The sequence below is a fragment of the Anthonomus grandis genome, chromosome 10 (genome assembly GCF_022605725.1).
Source record: "Anthonomus grandis grandis chromosome 10, icAntGran1.3, whole genome shotgun sequence".
NCBI classification, from domain to species: domain Eukaryota; kingdom Metazoa; phylum Arthropoda; class Insecta; order Coleoptera; family Curculionidae; genus Anthonomus; species Anthonomus grandis.
The window spans coordinates 4,552,365-4,573,804 of NC_065555.1; the positions used below are offsets into that span (position 1 = coordinate 4,552,365).

The window sequence follows — 21,440 nt, forward strand, 5'->3', positions numbered from 1 at the left end:
TGTCATTTAACAAGCAGCTAAATAAAATAATTGAATATATCGCCAAATACAAAAACATCCACTTATGATGTACCTCTAAATACCCCAAAAGTGTAAAAACCCACCCTCGCGACCCTCACTATCTGATTTAACCAACGGACCTTTATTTATTCGTATCATATAAGACTTGTCAAAGGCCTTTGATGATAAGTCCCAGTCTACCTGCCCATATCGTTCGACTTCTTCTACGAACCGACGACGGTCGGATTCTTTGTCTCGGCCGAGAAACCCGACGACGACAAAAACGAGAAAATGGTGTAAAAATTATTTAACATTCTTCTCGAGTGAATTGGCCGTTGTCAAGTTGGAGTGAGAAAAACCGGTTCGAAAGCGGGCGGGAGCGAGATAGAAAAGCGCCCGGCCGTTAAGTTGGCGGGTGACAACGTTGCCGATAACCGCGAAAAAATCATGAGAGTCCAGTAAAAATGCGGGGCAATTGTATCGCGAGTAGGAGAAACGAGCCTGGTACAAAGTGGCAACACGGCAAACTTTCCGTTCGGTTAGTCCCAAGAAAAGAACGGCAGTTCGCTGACGAGGTTTCATCTTAGTACCGCGCGCTGGCAGTACTTTTAACTAACGAAATGGTGCATTTATAAAGAAATACCCTTTAACCACCTTATTTTAGTGTTTTACCCGTTTGTGATCGTTTAATAAATATTGAGTGTATCACTGATTAAATTCACAGGTGAAAGAAGATACCTGTTGCACCATCTTGGATTTAATACCTGTTTTACCACAAGTAGTACCACCAGTTCTTGTTTCAGTTGAAAGGTAGAGAAACATACTAAATTTATTGACTTAAGAAATCATTTTTGAGAGCTATTTTCACTGTCGAGGCCTTGCTCCTTTGAGGTGTGATCCTTTTTTTCGTGTCATGTACAACTTTTTTTTTTTTATAAATCCCCATACAGGAGCTATTCAGGTACCATCTTTGTTACTGAGAAGAAAAGACGCTTTTAAAAAAACCATCAAGTCAAGAAAAATAACAATAGCAAAAAAATCTAAATTAAAAATGCTGCTGCGATAAACAATTTTCAAACAAAGGGAATTTTATTACTGCACAAATTACTGTTAAATTATCGAGATTATTTTGCTATAAATAGACATGTCTGGGCCACATGTGTATATGAACAATTTAGTCATCACCATTTGTTATTTAATGTTTTGATTATTATGTAAGGGAATTAGATAGGAGATCGAGGCCTAAGATGATTGGGAAAGTGTGGCTGCAAAATCATTTTTTTTGTCATCGTCCATATTCTGACATGTTTTGGCTAATAGTGGCATGTCTTAAAAGAGGGTAGGTAGTTCTAAATCTTCTGTCTAGACTCTCTCAAGACAGCAGTGTTCTTAACAATTCATCTCAAACAAAACCTGACATAGACATTGAAATTATAGTAAATTTAGTATAATTTGGGCCAAATTATAAACCAATTAGCACCCCTCGACTATTATTTGATGAAACTTTTAGCACCAATTATCAACTTAATAGTCTGTTTCTTGACAGTTCGGTGACTACTATAGTACAAAAAAAAAACAACACTTTCGCAACCTGAGACTAATATCAAAGTCGAGCAATGATGTAAATTCAGTTGACCTCCGAGGTTATCCTACAATATGAGACTATTATTGTGAAACATAAATATTATAAGTTTAAATTCTGCATTTATGTTTATGGCAGTACGTCCTGTAACTATATAATTATTAGATAAAATAGGCAATAAAAACAAATCAGGGACCGATTAATCCGCATATCGGGCGTTAAATGAGATTTTCATCGCATGATGGCTTAACAGGGTCAATTGCACAATGTCAAGAAATGTAGACCAGTGTCACTCCGTTGGACTTCCAATGGGAAACTACAGGGTGATATCAAATCTATTTGATTTGATAGCTTTTGCAGACTAGGAATTTGTTTTAAAAGCATCCTTTACTTGTTTTACAGCAGAATTTAAAAAGTGATAGTTAAAAAAAGACTGAATGCAAATTCCTCCTATTATTCAGTTGGTGAATTTTAGTTCTAACATAGCATTATCGAAAAACATGTGTGGCATAAAGGAACCTTAAGAATCTTTCTTGATATTTGTTCACATATAATAGAGCACACTCCAAATGAGGCCTTACTAGTGCATTGTATAATGATATTAGGATTTCTATACTTTTTAAAACATTTTGAGGGTAACGCATTAAAAAGTCAAGAGTTCTGTATGCCTTTCATTAAATTTCAAATTTTCCTGAAATATAGTAGGTACTTCAAGAACTTTGCATGAACGTGTTTTTCAAGTGAGATAGTTAAAACATGACACTTATTTTGTTATCACATCTTTGAGTCCTGAAGATTTGAGATTTCTTGAGAAATTGTAAAATACAGTGATTCAAATTCAAATTTTTTATGCACAAAGTAGTACTTACACAAGACACAATACAAAAGTTACAAAGTACAATACAAAATCTGTCTATACTATTTAAAATTGTGTTCTTTAAAGTAAAGGTAGGTATATAAAAGTTAAAAATTGTAATGCAAAATTTCTTCAAATGAATTAAAGGATTCCTGAACTATAGAACTTCTTTAATTTTATTTTTAAATGCAAAATGATTTACTTCCTATGTCTCTACAGGTATTCTATTGAAAAGCTTAATACCCCAATAAGTGATAACTAATTTATGTTTGGACCCAGTACTATAATCATGAACCTCTGCATGAGTTGCATAACTCTGTCTATTTTTATGGACAAATAGTATACCAAGAGTTTTGAAAGCTTTCCTACAACAGTCTCTATAGTTTAGATCTGCCAAGACCCAATAGCTTTCCTCTGTATTTTAAAAGATTAATAAATATAGCAAACAAAAGTGGGTCCAAGTTGCTAACCACATACCAAATTACTTTTTAATGAATTGTTTATACATATACTCTCTATCTTATCCTTTTTAAAAGATCATTAGATTCCTAATTGATGAAACACAGTTTTTTGATGCCAATACTGGCCGAGAATTCATAGATTTATATTTATTCATAGTTTTCCTTCTAGGATGGATTATACTTCCATATTTATATTTATTTTAGACATTTATTATTATCCCAGAAGGCATTCATCAAAATTATTTACAATAAATAGTAATTCCACTTATATTCAATTTGCAAGGAATAAACATAAGTTTACTGTAAGCAAAGCACTTGCACAAAATGTTGTAGCATTATTATTGCCTAATCCATTTCTTTTTGTTTTGCAGTGTTTCCTGCACTGGAAAAACAAGCATAACCGCGGGAATTCCTCGCAGTGATGATCTTCGAAATAAATAAAAAGTATAATTTCTATAGATTTTATACAGAGGTCTTGTATCTATTACTAGAATTGACTCGGTTTTCTGTATCTCAAGACCATATATATTTAAATTACACGACCGTCTTTCATTTATCTGATAAATTAATTAATACCTGAACTGGTGTCAAAATTAAAGAGACTAATTTGGCTTTAATCCAAAAATTAGGCCTTAAATTTGGGGAAAATAATTTAATCTGTAATTACAGGAGGGTGTGTATATAGTCAGCCATTCCTAAGCTTATAGATGTTTTATGACCAGATAGTACCATATTCACCTACGAAGGTCCTTATGCACTCACAGCCAATAATAATGAAGTTGCTTTTTTAAACTAGATCATTCATAAACTCAAGAACATTCTTGTAGGATGGTATATCCAAAGTTTTAACTTTGGTCACCTAATAAAGGATCTTCCGAAGAGGGCTTCTCTCAAAGGAGGATAAATAATTCCTCCAACAGAGCAAAAGAGTCTTGGAAGATTTTAAATGAGCTAAGGGGCAAAAATAATGTCTTGGTTATTCCAAGTACCTTAGATTCCAATGTCCTCAATTCCTTCTACTGTGATATTGTTATAGTAACCTTGCAGCCAATCTCTCCCAAAAAATAGATCCCAGGAGCTATCTCAGCAATGTGGTAGTAGCCGAATCTTTCTTTTTTGCCCCCACAAGTGTAGAAGAGCTTAAACAGTTAATGGTTAATATTAAGGATAAGAGTTCATCAGGTTGGGATGGGCTTTCTCTTAAAACATTTTCTGTGTTACCTCTTGTTGCTTTGCAAGTCTTGGCCGAGTCAATTAACTTTTCATTTATGTCTGGAGTTTTCCCAGAGTGCTTAAAAAGAGCAATGATTGTTCCTCTTTACAAGGGTGGTGATCGCGACTGTCCTTCTAACTTTAGACCTATAACGTTATTACCTACTTTAGCCAAGATAGTGGAATGGCTCGTTAAGGTGAGGATGGTTTCATTTTTAAATAGGTTTGGCCTATTGAGTCTTCAGCAGTTTGGCTTTCGTGAGTCTGTGAGCACAAATGATGCTATCTTTAGCTTTCTAGAGCACTTGTACAACCGACTGAATGTTGGTGAAGTTGCAGCAGCGGTATTCTGTGACTTGTCCAAGGCATTTGACTGCATGAGTCATAGAGTGCTGCTGATGAAACTGGAGCACTATGGTTTCAGAGGAACTGCCCTTGAGTGGTTTCGTTCCTACTTATCAAATCGTGTCCAGGCTGTCAAATTTAATGGTGGTATCTCTAAGGAACTTAATATAAATGTGGGTGTTCGCTTTTTTAAACTAGATCATTCATAAACTCAAGAACATTCTTGTAGGATGGTATATCCAAAGTTTTAACTTTGGTCACCTAATAAAGGACCTTCCGAAGAGGGCCTTTCTTAGAGACATCATATCAACAGTTATTTTAAAATTCTAGGATTTTGAGGGTGTCAACCATACATTTGGTTATTCCATTAAGTTCTTATAATTCCCTTAAATATATTTTCTTTGAAAGCTTGAATTTTATTATTTAATTCAGATTTTTCCTCAATGAGTTTAGTTATGCTATATCTCAAAGTGTAACCACTAGGGAGCAGTTACTTTGTGAACAACATGGTTTTAGTCATAGTAAGTCAATTTTGACCAATTTACTGGTGTTTCACGATACTAAGAGAGGACATTAAGTCAATGTGATATATGCAGACTTCTCCAAGGGTTTTGAGTTGATTTGACTCAGTTGATATAAATATTCTGTTGCATAAGTTATCCCAATGACTTTTCTTGTAGTATAATTTCTTGGTTTGAAAGTTTTTTAGGTAGTGCTGGGCCAGACTTGATCAGTGCCCTATCTGGTGTTTTGCTTATCATTATTGTTCTTTATTTTTATTAATTATAGCATAGTTTGTTTTAGAAATAATACATTTCGGTCGAATATAATAGATCGGTGCACAGAAAACGGTTTATTATTGAATGTGGAAAAATGAATAGTAAATTTACCTCTTTATATAACATAAATGATGTTAATCTTCGGTATACTGACATTGTTAAAGATCTAGCTATATATTTTGATGAGCAACTAAATTTTAATTCACATATGTCAGCAATATTGTTTTTGAGGCATCAAACTCTCTGTTCCATTGGTGATCTCAATATTGGAATATGGTTTGATGATCTGGTCTCCTTATTATAGAAACAAGTCTTTAGCCTTTAAAAGAGTACAAAATAAATTTATTAGGTTTTGTCTTTATATACTGCATTCAGAAATTCCAGAGAACCACATATGAAATAGTGACGCTTTGATTGTGAAAACAACTTTACAGAGTACAGACTTTCTATACAATACAGACCTTCTTTTTATAATTAAACTTCATGATGGACACAGATGGTTTGTCCTGAACTTCTAAGCATTAAATGTTCCCTCTTATAATCTTAGATTATAGCAGTAATTATGGAATGAACTTTAAGACTGATCAATGATGATGGAGTATTGAAATTTTGGTCGTCGTCCCTTTGAGTCACTTTAAAAATAATTAGAGAACTCACCTAGGATAGGTCCAGTTGATGTAGATTCTAAGTCAGCGTACTAGAAATTCCAATCTATTTAAAGTGCCTTTTTATCATGCTAGTTATGGATAGAGCAATCCAATTTCTGTAGTACAAACATGTTATAATGAGATATCTAGTCAGGTTGATCTCGTCATGCCATTCAATAACAGGTCACCATTGATTATCTTTTCTATTTAGTTTGTTCTAGGTTTAACTTTTGATTTTTCTATGACACTATATGACTTGAATTATTCCTTGATAAATAAATAAATAATGCACATTGATAGTTGTTACACGATGAAGTACCTAATTAGTAGGGTTCTCAATTATCTTTGTAATAATAGTGTTCAATTATTTATTTTTGTTATATATTTTTGATCCTGTATATTAAATAAATTAAAATTAATTATCATAATAATGTAATTTTAAGGTTTTTGTAAATTCATGTTTGTCTCGTTCTCATGTATTTTAATTCGTTTTAACCTTATCTGAGGCACTAGATCTGTAAGATGTATTAACGGAACCCCTTAATTTATTATCCCTCACGATGAACATGTTATATGTCCGAAACATGTCGGATTCATATTTTTTAAATAAATTTAGTCGAGGATGACCAAAGTATCTTTAGTTACCCATTAAAATAAATGAAATGGAACGAAGTGGCTTATATATAAAATATTCACCACTTTAACTTATATATTAGAAAGATGCTTAGTTTTTTAATGAGTAAATGTTAAAAATTTGTATCTTGAAATCTGAATTATTAAGAAATTTATTATAATTATAAAATATTCAATTTCCATAAAACATGCTTTTTATGAGGTACCTTCACTTTAATGAAGTACGTAAAAAAAACGCATAAAGAGTTTATAAACGGTAATATCGTTTATATTTAAATCTGTTATTAATAAATATTTATCATGTAAATCTTTTTTGACGACGTCACAAGGTAAAGATTCCTTGTGTTGGTAGCATCAACTAATACACTTTTTTGTAACATATGTTATTCGTTGAAGTTTTAATTTGGTTTCTTTATAGCATACAGTGATATTTAGCCTAATGAATAAAATTGCAGCAATTGCTTTTTTTTTTAAATAAAATCTAAGTATTTGCTTGAAAAGCAATGAATAAAACCTGAAGTAATTGCTTTTGCCTCCAGAAATTATTGCTAAAAAGGTCAGAAAATGATTCTAGTCAAAGCTTTTTCTTAAATATCACTTGCTGAAAATGTTATGAATAAATTAAGAAATTGCTTTTTGTAGTAAAGCAATTGCTTTAAAAAATTTAAGGTAGGTCAACCATAACAGTAAATTCGTTCATTTGTGGCTACAAACCTAAGTTTAGTGTGTCGATGTCGGTTAATATGACTGTGCGTAAAACTAAAATATACAGTGTACGTAAAAATTGCAGAGACGATGATTTTAGAAAGTTATATCGATTTGACCGTGAAAATGTTGACTGGTGAGCAAATTACTTCTTAAATAGTACTGGTGAAAGACGAGGAGCTGCATTATCACCTCAAACTAAGATAAAAATATTTCTGAGACTATTGGCAGATCCAGGCTTTCAAAATTCTGTAGGTGAAGAACTCGGTGTTCACTATCCGTAAGACATTCACTTGGGTAATGAATGCAGTTTTGGAGAAGGCCAATATCTTTATTAAATTTCCTAGAAGTGCTGAAGCTGTTGTGGAAGCCAAACGGTTGTGGTCAGAGAAATACCGTTTTCCCAATGCCATCGGAGTGATAGACTGCACACAGGTAAGGATTTCAAAGAATTCGGTGATAAATATATAAACCGAAAAGGATATCCCAGTATTAACGTGCAGGCGACTTGTAATGCAGAAGAAATATTCACAAGTGTGGACTGCCAATGGCCAGGCTTTGTGCACGATAGCAGAATTTTTAAAAATTCCAACATATACAACATCCTTAAGCACAGAAGAATGTGTACTATTAGGAGACAATGGCTAATCAATATCGCCTTGGAATATGACTCCCTGGAGAAATCCGACAACCCAACAGCAGCAAAATTATAATAATGTTTTCTGTCGAGAACGTGTAATAATTGAACGATGTTTTGAGCAGTTAAAAGGAAGATTTCTTATATCTTATAATTATTATAATTGCCTGCGTTGTGCTTCATAATATCGCAAAACATCTGCATGATGAAGATTTCAATTTTATGGAAGAAATCAATTATGAAATTGACGGACAAAATAACGATATGCCAACAAATATAGTTCGTCAATTAGGACAGTAAAGTAATTGCTAGATTTTTATTCATCAGGCCCATTGTTTTGTCAAAATAAAGTGTTTTTTTGCCATTTTGTTGCAAACAAACAAACTGTCCATAGTTCCACGACAATGCTAATTCTAGCCTTTGTGAATGTATTGAGTACATCCATGTACCCCTTCAGTTCTATCCAGTCCTTGTATGTCATCAAAAAATGAATCTTGGTCGAATGTAAAACACTAAATATAACAATAAAATCGAGGTAACGATCTCTTTTACACAAATATAGTGTGTTTAAACACAACTAAACCGAGCCCCTAGTCCGTTAATTGACAGTAATTTTAAGGTCACAAACGCCTAAAAGAGCAATTTAATAATATAATGTTCACTTGAAAGTATATGCGGGTCTTATATGGCCTGAAATGCAACAGAGGAGCTATATCGATTATTTTTAACAAGTGATTTCTTTTCTTTTTGCAGATATTAAGCGATCAACATGACCGTGTTGGGTATGGCATCCGCGGTGGCGGGCTTCATCAAAGTCCGCTACCTAATGGACAAGGCGATGATCGACAACGTGATCTTCAGGGCCCATTATAGGGTCACCTCGGCCATTTTGTTTTTGTGCTGTATCATCGTTACGGCCAACAATCTCATCGGTAAGAACGTACAAGATTAGTTTACCATTAAGTTCGTTTGACTAGGAACAGTTGGTTCTATAAGAGGGAACTTTTGATGTATGCTATTCAAGGGGTTATATACAGTTGTGGCCAAAAAAATAAGAGTGCATGTTAAATTTCAAATCAAACTCAATTAGCTTCCCTATATGTACGCATTTTCTTCCAGCATTTAATCTGTTTACTTGGTAAAATTTATAAATAAACCAATAATGCCTTATCTTTTAAAAGCAAGTTTTTGTCATTATTGTTTAAAAGTCTTGTGGACAAAAAATAAGAGTGTTTCTTTATTGTAATGATTGGGTCTCTGTTTATTCAGATAAAAGATTTATTTGTGATATTTTCCATAAATACAAGTCAGTTTCAACAAGGTCGTTGCATCGTTTTGGTAAATATGGGTCGCGCAAAGCATTGTAGCAAGAAAGGCATCTAATTTTGCAATTGAGTATTGCAATAAATCCTATGCATTTATTGCAAATGTGCTTAAAAGACCACCTTGTGAAATCTCCAGAGTTTTAAAAACACAAAATAAAACGGAAAATGTTCCTGAAAATCGAGGCCGTCCAAGAAAAACCACACGGAAGACTGATAAGCTTATTGTACGCGAAAAAGTCAGCAAACAACCTTTTTCCACATCTACCTCTATAAAACGAAACTTAAGCCTAAGTATTAGCTCTAGGACGATAAGAAGTCGTTTGCAAGACCAACAATTGGTGGCCAGAAAAGTCCCATTTCTAAGCAAAAAGTATATAAAACAAAGACTGGTTGAAAAAAATTGGTGCAACATTTTTTTAGTGATATGATAAAGATCAACTTATTCAAATCAGATGGAAGATTATTCATTAGAAGAAGGAAGAATATAATCCTACAAACACAATAGGCACAGTTAAACATGGAAGTGGAAATATTAAACTGTGGTGCTGTTTTTCCTACAATGGAGTAGGTCCCATATTTTGGATTAAAGAGACCATGACAAAATAAATTTATTTGGATATCTTGGATAAAGTCATGGCTATCATATGCCGAAAAAAACAGTTCTATAAGGTGGGTGTATCAACAAGATAACGTCTCTAAACATAAGGCACGGATTGTTAAACAATGGTTTACACAAAATAGGGTGTCGGTTCTGAAATGGACATCACAATCGCCTGGCCTTAATCCAATTGAAAACCTTTGGAAGGAAAAACCGAGTAGCTTGTAAAAAAACAACAAATAGGCAATATTTATGGAAGGAAGTTCAGGAAGCTTGATATTCCATCCCAGTCGAAACATGCCAAAAGTTGATCGATTCCATGCCACGAAGATGCGCAGCCGTTCTCAAAAATAATGGTTAGAGCTAAAACACACGGAGCTGTTTGGGAGCGTTTTGTGCCGAGTCGGAGCATCGTTTATGGGCTTTGTGTGTTTCAAAACACACGACAAACTTTTAGAGTCGCCGGCAGCGCGTACCCTCGTATCAACCATGTGCCGAACGCGTTTTTATTATTACTTCAGTCGGCGGATCATTTATGGGTATTCAGTGCTGCGAAACACACGCAGAGCGTTTTTCGAGCTGTTTGAAAAGGCAGTGTTGTCAGTGTGTAAGTTAATTATTAGTGAAAATGGAATTATCCATGCTCGATACCGAGAAACTCATTAATGAGATACAGTTAAGACCCGCGATTTGGGATATGTGTCCTTTCCCTTATTATAGGGTGTATCCAAAACCGCCGCTTTCTTTTCTTTTTAATTTTTTGTGATAATACATTTGCAGTTAATAAAAAAGAAACTCTTCATCACTACTACTACTGTCGGATGAACTCATTTCGAATGTCTGAACAGCGAACTGATTTTTTTTTTCAAAACACGCGCGAGACCAGCGCCAGCTGCCGACTTGGCCCACACCGTTCACAAACAGCTCCGTGTGTTTTAGCTCTTATTCTACCAAGTACTGACTCGCTTATCTAATGCTGTCGTTTGTTTTGCGGTACATTGTAATAAAATTATAATTTTTTATGGCCATTTTAAAAAAATACTCTTATTTTTTTGTCCACCATTGAACGTGTAAGAAATCTATTTATAATTACAAATTAAACTGGCCAAGAATAACGTGTATTTAATTTTTTATCACTAATGGAATATGGTGTTATAAAGGGTGTCCCAATAGGAAAGCACGTTTTGAATTGCGCAGCATTCTTTTTTTATCGCAGTATGTCAAAGAACAAACTGAAAAGAATAATGTAAACAGCTTGCGATTAGTAGCTATGGAACGATATACGGTCGAACAACGAATTATTATTGTTAAAACACACCAGAAATATGGAGAATGTTTTGCGGAAACAGTTCGTAAATTGCGGGGCATTTTTGGTCGACACGATCCACCAAATCACACGACCGTCCAAAGACTAATTGATAAATTTGAACAAAATGGTTCTGTCGTGGATGTAAAAACACCAGTGCGTTCTGTTGAAAATATTGCCGCAGTGCGTGAAAGTGTTGACGAGAATCCGGGAACATCTATCCGTCATCGTGCACAGCAGTTGCACATTTCGAAGAGCGCTACCCACCGAATTCTAACAAAAGATCTTCATTTACATGCCTATAAGATTCAATTGACCCAAGAATTAAAGCCAGTGGACCATGCGACGCGCCGTACATTTTCTTCTTGGGTATTGCAAAAACAACAAATGGATGTCGATTTTTCGAAAAAAAAATTGTTTACCGATGAGGCACACTTTTACCTTAATGGCTTTGTTAATAAACAAAATTGCCGAATTTGGGGCGAAGAAAATCCTAGAGTCATTCATGAGAAGAAAATGCATCCATTAAGAGTCACTGTTTGGTGCGGACTTTGGACAGGTGGAGTAATTGGACCGTACTTCTTAGAGGACGAGGCTGAAAATGCAGTTACCGTGAACAGCGAACGCTATCGTAATATGCTCACTGAGTTTTTATGGCCTCAATTGGATGGTATGGATACGGGCGGTATGTGGTACCAACAGGATGGTGCGACGTGTCACACTACACGTGAAGCAATTCAATTGTTGCAAAGAAAGTTTCCCGGTCGTGTCATTTCTCGGAATGGAGACCAGAACTGGCCCGCGAGATCATGCGATTTAACGCCTTGTGACTTTTTTCTTTGGGGTTTTTTTAAAATCCCTCGTATATACGCTAATAACCCAACAACAATTCCACAGTTGAAAAACGAAATTAGACGTATTATTAGCGAAATTGGGCCGCAATATTATGTGAAAATGTAATTGAAAATTTCTCAAAACGAATAAGAGTCTGTCACGAAATTCGCGAGGCGGCCAGATATTATTTTTCACGTTTAATTGCAGTATATTAGCTTTACATTAAAATATAAATAACACTCAGTTTAAACTAAAATATGACTTTTATTTACCAATTAAAACGTGCGCTCTTATTGAGACACCCTTTACAAATATGAAATCGTTATTGATTTTTTCGCTATGTAGCACAATATATTATTAGGAATATTAAATAAAACCAGGCACTCTTATTTTTTTTGCCACCACTGTATATATTTGTTTTCGGTATTTTCAACCATTTTCTATTTGAAGGCAATAATTAGCATACGTTTAAAAATATTTAATTCAATTTATGGATTAAAAACTATTGACATTTGTAAATACTACAAGCGATAAAGTAGAACAGCATTTTCTTTAGTTTAAATAATTGCGGTGTACTTGGATGGACGAGTTTTTAATTAATAATTTAATGGTTCCCAGTTTTTTAGCCGTAAAAAGTACAATTCCAAATTCTAAAAATTCCTTCGTAGGTATAAACAAGCACAGGAAAAATTATCAGTAGGTTATATGGTTTTCGAGATCACATCGTAGTTTTGAAAAACTATCGCAGGGAATTCCTAATACTTCGAAAATATTCGATATTGCAATATTTGCTTTGTTGAAGGTGCACGCTGATGAGTATAAACAGCGATTTCAACCGGCAAAATAAATATTGTTTTCAATCTTTCATAAGAAGACGGGGAAGTCAAATGATTAAATAAAGGCCACTCAATAATAAATTGATTTTCTTATAGGCTTTTTATTCTTCCGTGTCTACTTCTGCAACTGGCTTAATCATTTACAATAATTTTTTCCGGTTTATTTCAGACAAGTCTTTTTCATTTTATTCCAGGTATTTAGAATAAATTTGTACTTCTTCCAGTGTACAAACTACAAAATGCCGGGTAGAAAATAGGATTTTTTAAATATTTTCCAGGCAATTGTAACAAAAAACAAATATCATTTTTCAGGTAGTTAAAATAGGTTATATTCATTTGTTATAAAAATGTGACAAGGAAACATTGTTGTAAAAGAGTTCAAATGTCTGAAACCGTCGAAAATGGTTTTAGATATATTACAATCGCCTGGAACAAATCTTGAAGATCTGACCACGATACGTTCAGTAATTTTTCTTTTAGACCTGTATGCAGGATATGTCTTGACCGTCATTTCCGAAGGGTCCGCCCGAGAATACGACGCTTTATAAAATGGATATTTTTCGTGAATTTTTAGAATTCTGATTCAATCCTTTCATTTAAGTCTTTTAGATTTAAGGTTCGTTTACAGAATGGGAACAATACCCTTCACTCTGCGTATGTCTTGTTACAAGAGATTTATGGCATATCGATCTGATATGATACTTTTTTAGAGCATATATGTACATACATACGTAAAAACGCTGTACTGTTCTATACCGGGTGTCTTAGGAAAGTGGTTCGCCCCTATGACTTTTTTAATTTTTAACTTAAAAAAATTAAATTTGCTAAGTGGGTGTAGCATCCAAATTGGGATTGGCAGACGTATTCATTTGTTTTCTGTCACTTCCGGTTTAACCGGAAATGATACTAACTTTCTTATTTTAAATGGGACCCCCCAACTTTTTTAACATATTTTGATAGGAAATTACAATCTAAGAAAAGTGACACCTCATATGTCAACTTTTGACATCTAACCTTTAAATTATTTAAATTTCAATCTAGACTGCCATGAATAATTTAAAATTGTTAATTTTACATCAAGTATCTCTTGATATTGGATTGAACGCAGGACCGCCGTCGCGTCACTGTAAATTCGACTGCAGTGATGCGTGACTTACTCAATGAAAAAACAAGTAAATTATTTGACAGTAAGGCACAAAATGCTCAAAATGTCCACTCGAATAACTCGAATTATATCAGAAACTGACAGGTTGCCGTGACAATTCGTAACATTGATATGTCAAATCCAAGGCCAACTTACTTGTATTATAAATACCGACAAAAAACACTTCAAAAGCTCTTTAATTTATCGTTAATAATTAGACGGTAAGGGTGAGAGTACAATTTATCATTGGATGTTTAATAGATGTTACGCAAATGCTACTAAATGCTAAAATCTCGATTATCTGGTATCAAAATATTTGTAAAAAAATACACTTTTTAAAATGAGCCGCCCTGGTTCCATTAAAAAAATGAGTTATAGCCGAAAATGAGATTTTGCAAACTTTAGACGCATCGAGGAAAGCTGTGAAAACCAAAAGACAGTCGATTATATTTTTCTAGGACTACTTGATGTAAAATTAACGATTTTAAATTATTCATGGCCCTCTAGGTTGAAATATAAAAAATTAAATAATTTAAAGGTTAGGTGTCAAAAGTTGACATATGGCCTGTCATTTTTCTTAGAATGTAATTTTCTATCAAAATATGTCAAAAAAATTGAGGGATCCGATTTAAAATAAGAAAGTTGGGGTTATTTCCGGTTAAACCGGAAGTGACAGGAAACAACTGAATTCGTCAGCTAATCTCAGTACATTTTTTTAACTTAAAAATTAAAAAAGTTATAGGGGCGACCCACTTTCCTAAGACACCCGGTATAGAACATGGATTAAAAGCTTTATAGGTTTGAATAAAGTACAGCGTTTTTATGTATGTACATATATGCTCTAAAAAAGTATCATACCATCACCCGGTATACGTCAGCAGTAAGATCCTATTTCATTTGCCTCTTAACTACCATTCACCATTTTGCTTTTGCATTTGTGCTTCATTTCATTTCAGTAAAATTTCATGACAGTAAAACTTAAATTAGACTTGTAGTAGAAAAGATACAACATGTCCCTTGAGGCCTAGCTAAACAGCTTGTCAACACTTTTACTTTTTGTATCTTGTGACCGTCTTTCACAAAAAAATCAGGCACTAATTTGGCGATGTATAAAGCGACACTTGCTACCATTTTTTGACTTATAAATGGAGCCATATATCTCGAGCCGATAAGAAATCATAGACAAATGCTGCAAAGTGTTGCTTTTATCTGTTAACAAAACTACCCCTTCTTACTTGTAATAATACTTAAGTGAGGATCCCATACTAGGTGATCCAATTCAGTGTATCAACGATAGAGGTGTGCCTGGACACGTGATTAACACTTACTGTTGGATCACGTACACCTTCACCCTGCCCCATGAACAAAACAAAGTGGTGGGCCAAGAGGTGGCCCATCCGGGCTTGGGCAATGATTATCAGGAGAAGAGGTACCACAGCTACTACCAGTGGGTGCCTTTTGTCTTATTTTTCCAAGTAAGTTTAGGATAATCGAGTGAAACGTCGGTATAACCGATGGGTTTTTCATTTCAGGGTGTACTGTTCTATGTGCCCCACTGGTTCTGGAAAAACTGGGAACAAGGAAAAGTCCGAATGATCTCTGAAGGGCTGCGTGGTTTACTGATCGGGGAAAAGGCGGAGAGGGAGCACAGACAGAACCGCTTGGTGCAGTATTTGGTGGAGACCATGCACCAGCACAACACTTACGCTTTTGGTTATTTTATTTGTGAGGCGTTGAATTTTGTTAATGTCGTGAGTACCGTTACATATGTTTTTTTTAATTTCTTGCCAAATGATTTGGGGTTTTAGATCTGCAACATGGTACTGACCGACAGGTTTTTGGGAGGCGCTTTTATGAGTTATGGTACCGATGTGGTGAAGTTTTCCAATATGAACCAGGAGAATAGGACTGATCCTATGGTGGCGGTGTTCCCCAGGGTTACCAAATGTACTTTTCATAAAGTCAGTACTTTGTTAACTGTTTAGAAATACGAATTTTAACGTTACGATTGAATTTTTAGTATGGTCCGACCGGTTCGATTCAGCGTCACGACGCCCTCTGCGTCTTGGCCCTGAACATCCTAAACGAAAAAATCTACATTTTCCTTTGGTTCTGGTTTATCATTTTGGCGGTACTGTCGGGGGTGGCGATCGTTTACTCGGCGGCGGTAGTTACCATGCCCACCACCAGGGAAACGATTTTGAGGAGGAGATTTAGATTTGGGGCGCCCAATGCGGTCGATACTATCGTGAGGAAAACCCAGGTGAGTGTCTACTGGACATTTTATGTCCATTAATTTATATTATGAGACCAATACCAGGCATTTTTTTGGAAATTTAACTTAGATGCAAATTGCCCTAATCTCCCTTAAATAATGCATTTTTTTTTCAAATAATTTACTTTTGTCTTGTTATTTTAAAGATGCAAAAGAACGTAATTTACACTTTTGGAATTAAAAAAAAAATTATTATTTTAAATGCATGGAATTAATTATTTTTAAATGCCTGAGTAAAATTAAAAATTCTCTCGTTCATTATTATTTACTTCAAGTTGAAAACCATTAATTAAAAAAAAAAAACGTACACGAATATTTTTAAAAAAGTAAGTCCTTCTTTTTACGTGTTGTTGGTCCTATGCCTTTGGGTTATTATGTGTTGCCTAGGCAACCTTTCTTGTACCTCTCCCCTGCATCTGTAGCGGGATCAACGAGGGTTCAAAAAATTGACTCTTGTCTTTTAATTTTTTTTATTCAATGACATGAAAAAACTTACTAAAGAGCAAGAATTTTTAATTTTATTATTAATTATTGGTTATGCTTTTTAGCGTAATTTTTTACGTCTTCCTGGAATTAAAAAGATATATTTTATTGTTTTCCAGATATTTAAAACAAATGTTCCTAGAATTCCAGGCCCTTGAAATAATTTATTATTTTATCCCAGGAATTTAACGTAATAAATTCTTTCCAGGCATTAACAAAAGTAGAGAGGAAGTGTTGCAGTTTTAGGACTTGAAATAAAACTGATTTTATTTCAAAAGAAATGGCGACGTTTCGACCTTTATTTATCTTCATCTTAAGGGCTATTTCTGTTAAAAAAAAAAACGGTCTAATGATAAAAAAAAACGCAATACTTCATCATGCATTCATATTTCATTCCTGGATATAGACTGATTTTTTTAAACGGAAATAGCCCTGAAGATGACCTAAATACAGGGCGAAACGTCGGAATATCTTCTGAAAAAAAATCAGTTTTATTTGAAGTTCTAAAACTGCGACACTTCCTCTCTACTTTTGTGTATGCCTGGAAGGTTTTACGTCAAATTCCTGGAATATTTTAAAAATTTATTTTAAATATCTGGAAAACAAAAAAAAAACGAGTTGTTGAAAAAAAAGACGAAAAAAAAAAGTCCCTAAAAACGTTGACCAATTAATTTCAAATGCATGAATAAAATTCAAAATTCTTTCTCTTTAATATTCACTTAATTAATTCAAAAATAACGCACACAAGGAATATATATTTTTTTAAAAAAAGTCCTTTTTAGGTCTTGTTGGTCCTATGTCTTATAATTATTAGGTGTTGCCTAGGCAACCTTTCTTGTACCTCTCCCCTGCATCTGTAGCGGGATCAACGAGGGTTCAAAAAATTGACTCTTGTCTTTTAATTTTTTTTATTCAATGACATGAAAAAACTTACTAAAGAGCAAGAATTTTTAATGTTATTATTAATTGTTGGTTATGCTTTTTAGCGTAATTTTTTACGTCTTCTTGAAATTAAAAAATATATATTCCAGGATTTTATTGTTTTTTTTGTTTTCCGGATATTTAAAACAAATGTTCCTAGAATTCCAGGCCCTTGAAATAATTTATTATTTTATTCCAGGAATTTAACGTAATAAATTCTTTCCAGGCATAAACAAAAGTAGGGAGGACGTGTCGCACTTTTAGGACTTAAGAAACTGATTTTATTTCAAAAGAAATGACGACGTTTCGACTTTATTATTTATCTTCATCTTAAGGACTATTACTGTTCAAAAAAAAAAACCGGTCTATGTCTAATGATAAACAAAGCGCAACACTTCATCATGCATTCATATTTCATTTCTGGATATAGACTGATTTTTTAAACGGAAATAGCCCTGAAGATGAGCTAACTACAGGGCGAAACGTCGGAATTTCTTCTGAAAAAAAAATCAGTTTTATTTGAAGTTCTAAAACTGCGACACTTCCTCTCTACTTTTGTTGATGCCTGGAAGGTATTAGAAGGAAAGAATGTGTTACGTCAAATTTCTGGAATAAAATCAAAGGCCTGGAATACAATAGAAATTTTTTTTATTGCCTGGAAGACGCGAAATATTGCGGGTCAAATGCCTGGAATATTTTGAAAATTTATTTTAAATATCTGGGAAACAAAAAAAAAACGATAAGTCCCTAAAAACGTTGACCAATTAATGAATGTCAAATGCATGAATAATCACTTTAATAATTCAAAAATAATGCACACAAGAATTTTTTTTTTTTAAATAAGTCCGACTTTTTAGGTCTTGTTGGTCCTATGTCTTATAATAATTAGGTGTTGCCTAGGCAACCTTTCTTGCATCACTCCTCCGCATGCGTAGCAAGACCAACGAGAGTACAAAGAATGGACAATTTATTTTCTTAAAATTTTATTCAAAAATGAAAGAACGTAAAATTTTTGGAATAAAAAAAATATTTCAATTTTTTAATACATCGAATAATTTTTTTTTAAATACCTGCAAGACGTAAAAAATTACACTAAATGTCTGAATAATGTTAAAAAAAATTAATACTTTTTTTTTGCCTTAAAGTTTAATGTATTAATATCAAATTCCTGGAATAAAATAAGCATGACAAATTTATTTTCAAATGCCTAAAAGGCATAAAAAATTAAATAAAAAAATTCAATAAAATGAAAAATTACTTCTGATATCTGCAATGAAGTAAAGCATCCAAAGTTTTACAAGAACATTTTTTCCTAGCACATACAGATAAGCCACTCTAAACACTTTTTTTTTTAAATAATTCACTTGCAATTAAATACAAGCATATTTTCAAAAAGGGTCTTTGTTTTTAGCCCTCGTTGGTTCAATGCCTGATAGTTATTATGTCACGTATCACACGCCTCGCTCGCTCTCCGCATGTGTAAAAGGACCAAAGAGGGCGCAAAAGATTGACTTACGGAGTGTTAATTAGACGTATTAAAAGGACGTTAAATTTCTGGAATAAAAAATGCCTAAAAGACATACAAGACAAAAAATGCTGAACAAGAATACCCAATTTATTTCAAATTTATGAATTTTTTTTTTAAATTAATAAATGAAACAGGATACAATTCGTTTAATACCTGGAAGACCTGAATGAAATGCCTGGATTGGTGATTACATGAAAGAAAATTAAAAATTTTTAATTTTAAAATGTCTGGATGCCAAAAAACTGGAATTTTTTTTAATGGTTGGCAGTGATTTTAAACACCAGCAAAACAATATTTTTTTAAGAGTCTTTGATTGTAGCCCTCTTTGGTCCTATGCCTTAAAGCCATTATATGCCACTTGGATAACCCCCTATACATCTCTCCTCGTAAGCGTAAAAAGACCAACGAGGGTGCAAAATATTGACTCCTGACTTCTCAGTTGCAACGTTTATAAATAATGTCGAATTTAGAGAGAAACGTATTTAGGAGACTGAAACACCCATATATTAATTGCAAGGCTCAGAACCTTATCAAATACATTATTATAGTTGTCTTAAAATGACGTCGTAAGTGGGTCAAGTCAAGAATTTTGTATTGTTACTCCTTATATTCTGTTGTTCATACATAGTCCTAATATTTTATTTCCTTTACATTTTTTACATTTCCTTGAAGAGAATTAATATTTATGCCAAGACAGGATATTTTTTCGGACACTTTGTATATTAACCTTATCAAAGGCTTTACCAAACTCCATGAATTTTCACACTAAATGACTTTAAAGTCAGTCAAAACTATATGCCTGGGAATTGCAGGTAAGATGCTAAAGGAACAGTCAGTTTAAAAAAGGGGGTTCATGGAAGTATGCCAGATGACACAAGTGACAGAAAAGAGGATATTCTATGTTCCCTATCGGATTTATTATAATATAAAGTGGTGTCCCATTGAAAATGGCACTTTGAAGAACTCATATTTGAAAAATGCTCGCACAATGCCCCATATTTTAGTTATAGGAAACATATACCCCAATAGTATTTTATAGACCTTCCAAAAATTCAAGCTTACAGCCAATATAAGCTAAACCGTAAATTAGCATGTTTGCAAGCAAAATTCCCTCTGACTAATAATTTTGTATTAGTCTAACATGAACTGAAAAAGATTTACTTCAGTCTTATAACTATTATAACAGCTTCCATTCAAAACATGTTGAATTTCTTGGGTCTAACAGTAAATTTAAAGCGCTGTTCTTAAGACAATAATAAATGCAATTCCCTCCTGCCCGACGAGTGTTTTTTTTTTTTTGCTCCAGGTGGGCGATTTCCTGCTGCTCCACCTGCTGGGCCAAAACCTGAACATGGCGGTGTTCAACGAGATCCTGGACGAGTTCGTGCGCCGACTGAACTTCGGCAGCAACAGTAATTTACCTTCTGCCCCCAGCACCATCGAGATGACCCCCATTTATCCGGAAATCGAGAAGTTCGGCAAAGAAACCGAGACATAATTGGGCACTTTTTAACTTTTTTTTTTTTTAATCTAGGCTAATTTTATACAATTTTATACTTTTAGTGTTTCGTAGTTGATTTTTAAGCGTAAATGTGATGCTATTTATAGATCATATTAGGAGTAGTTTAATTTAGTTGTTAAGTGAATATATTATATCCGAAGATGATGATGATGATACATGGAGCAGCAGAGAAGTCCGCACAATAGAAAATAGCTCGGGCCGAAACCACCCTGTATATAAACAGTAGGCGGGGCTATGATAAGTTTAGGTTAAGTACATTTAGGTAATTTCAACGGTCGTATCAGATTTATTGCATTTATTTTATTTTATCGTATTTGCTTGATGACGAAATGAGAATATAGACATATCCTTAATAGTTTAGCTTTTTTTTAGGCTTTTTGTAAAGTTAAGACTGCTTTTTTTTATTATAGACTAAAATAGATGGCGTGGATCTTATTGTTTTAATATTTTAATAATAGTGTTTTGTAGCCTTATAATTTTTAATAAATTTCTATTGGTGTAAGGATAATTCAAACGTGTTTTATTTATATCTCAAAATGAAGGGTTTTGAAAAAGACATTTTTTTACAGGCATATGGAACCACTCTAATCTCAAGCCAAAATGGGGAACATCTTTAAATGATGCAAAAATTTAATAATTTACTTTAAATTAAACCTCAGTAATTCAAAAATTAAGTACACGAATATTTTTCAATAAGGAGTCTTTGTTTTTAGCTCTTATTGGTCCTCTGCCTCATAGGTATTATTTTTCGCCTAGACATCCGCATGCGTAAAAAGACCAATGAGGTTCAAAAAATTTACTCTTGACATCA

At 33.7% G+C, this 21,440-nt stretch overlaps 2 protein-coding genes across 3 annotated transcripts in view; one reads left to right on the forward strand and one right to left on the reverse strand.

Annotated features, from left to right (window-relative positions):
- The window catches only part of LOC126741483 (dedicator of cytokinesis protein 3), an 88,813-nt gene that overhangs the window by 63,284 nt on the left and 4,089 nt on the right, over positions 1–21,440 (reverse strand). The window lies entirely within an intron of this gene.
- Positions 532–21,137, forward strand: LOC126741485 (innexin inx3). 2 transcript variants are annotated; one of them, XM_050447907.1, is made up of 7 exons: positions 532–810; positions 8,611–8,789; positions 15,170–15,375; positions 15,433–15,651; positions 15,709–15,861; positions 15,921–16,163; positions 20,414–21,137. In XM_050447907.1, the coding sequence occupies exons 2-7, from the start codon at positions 8,627–8,629 to the stop codon at positions 20,603–20,605; spliced, it is 1,176 nt and encodes a 391-aa protein (XP_050303864.1). In that variant the 5' UTR covers positions 532–810; positions 8,611–8,626; the 3' UTR covers positions 20,606–21,137. The 2 variants fall into 2 exon arrangements, with proteins under 2 accessions (XP_050303864.1, XP_050303865.1); XM_050447908.1 differs by lacking the exon at positions 532–810 and adding an exon at positions 943–961.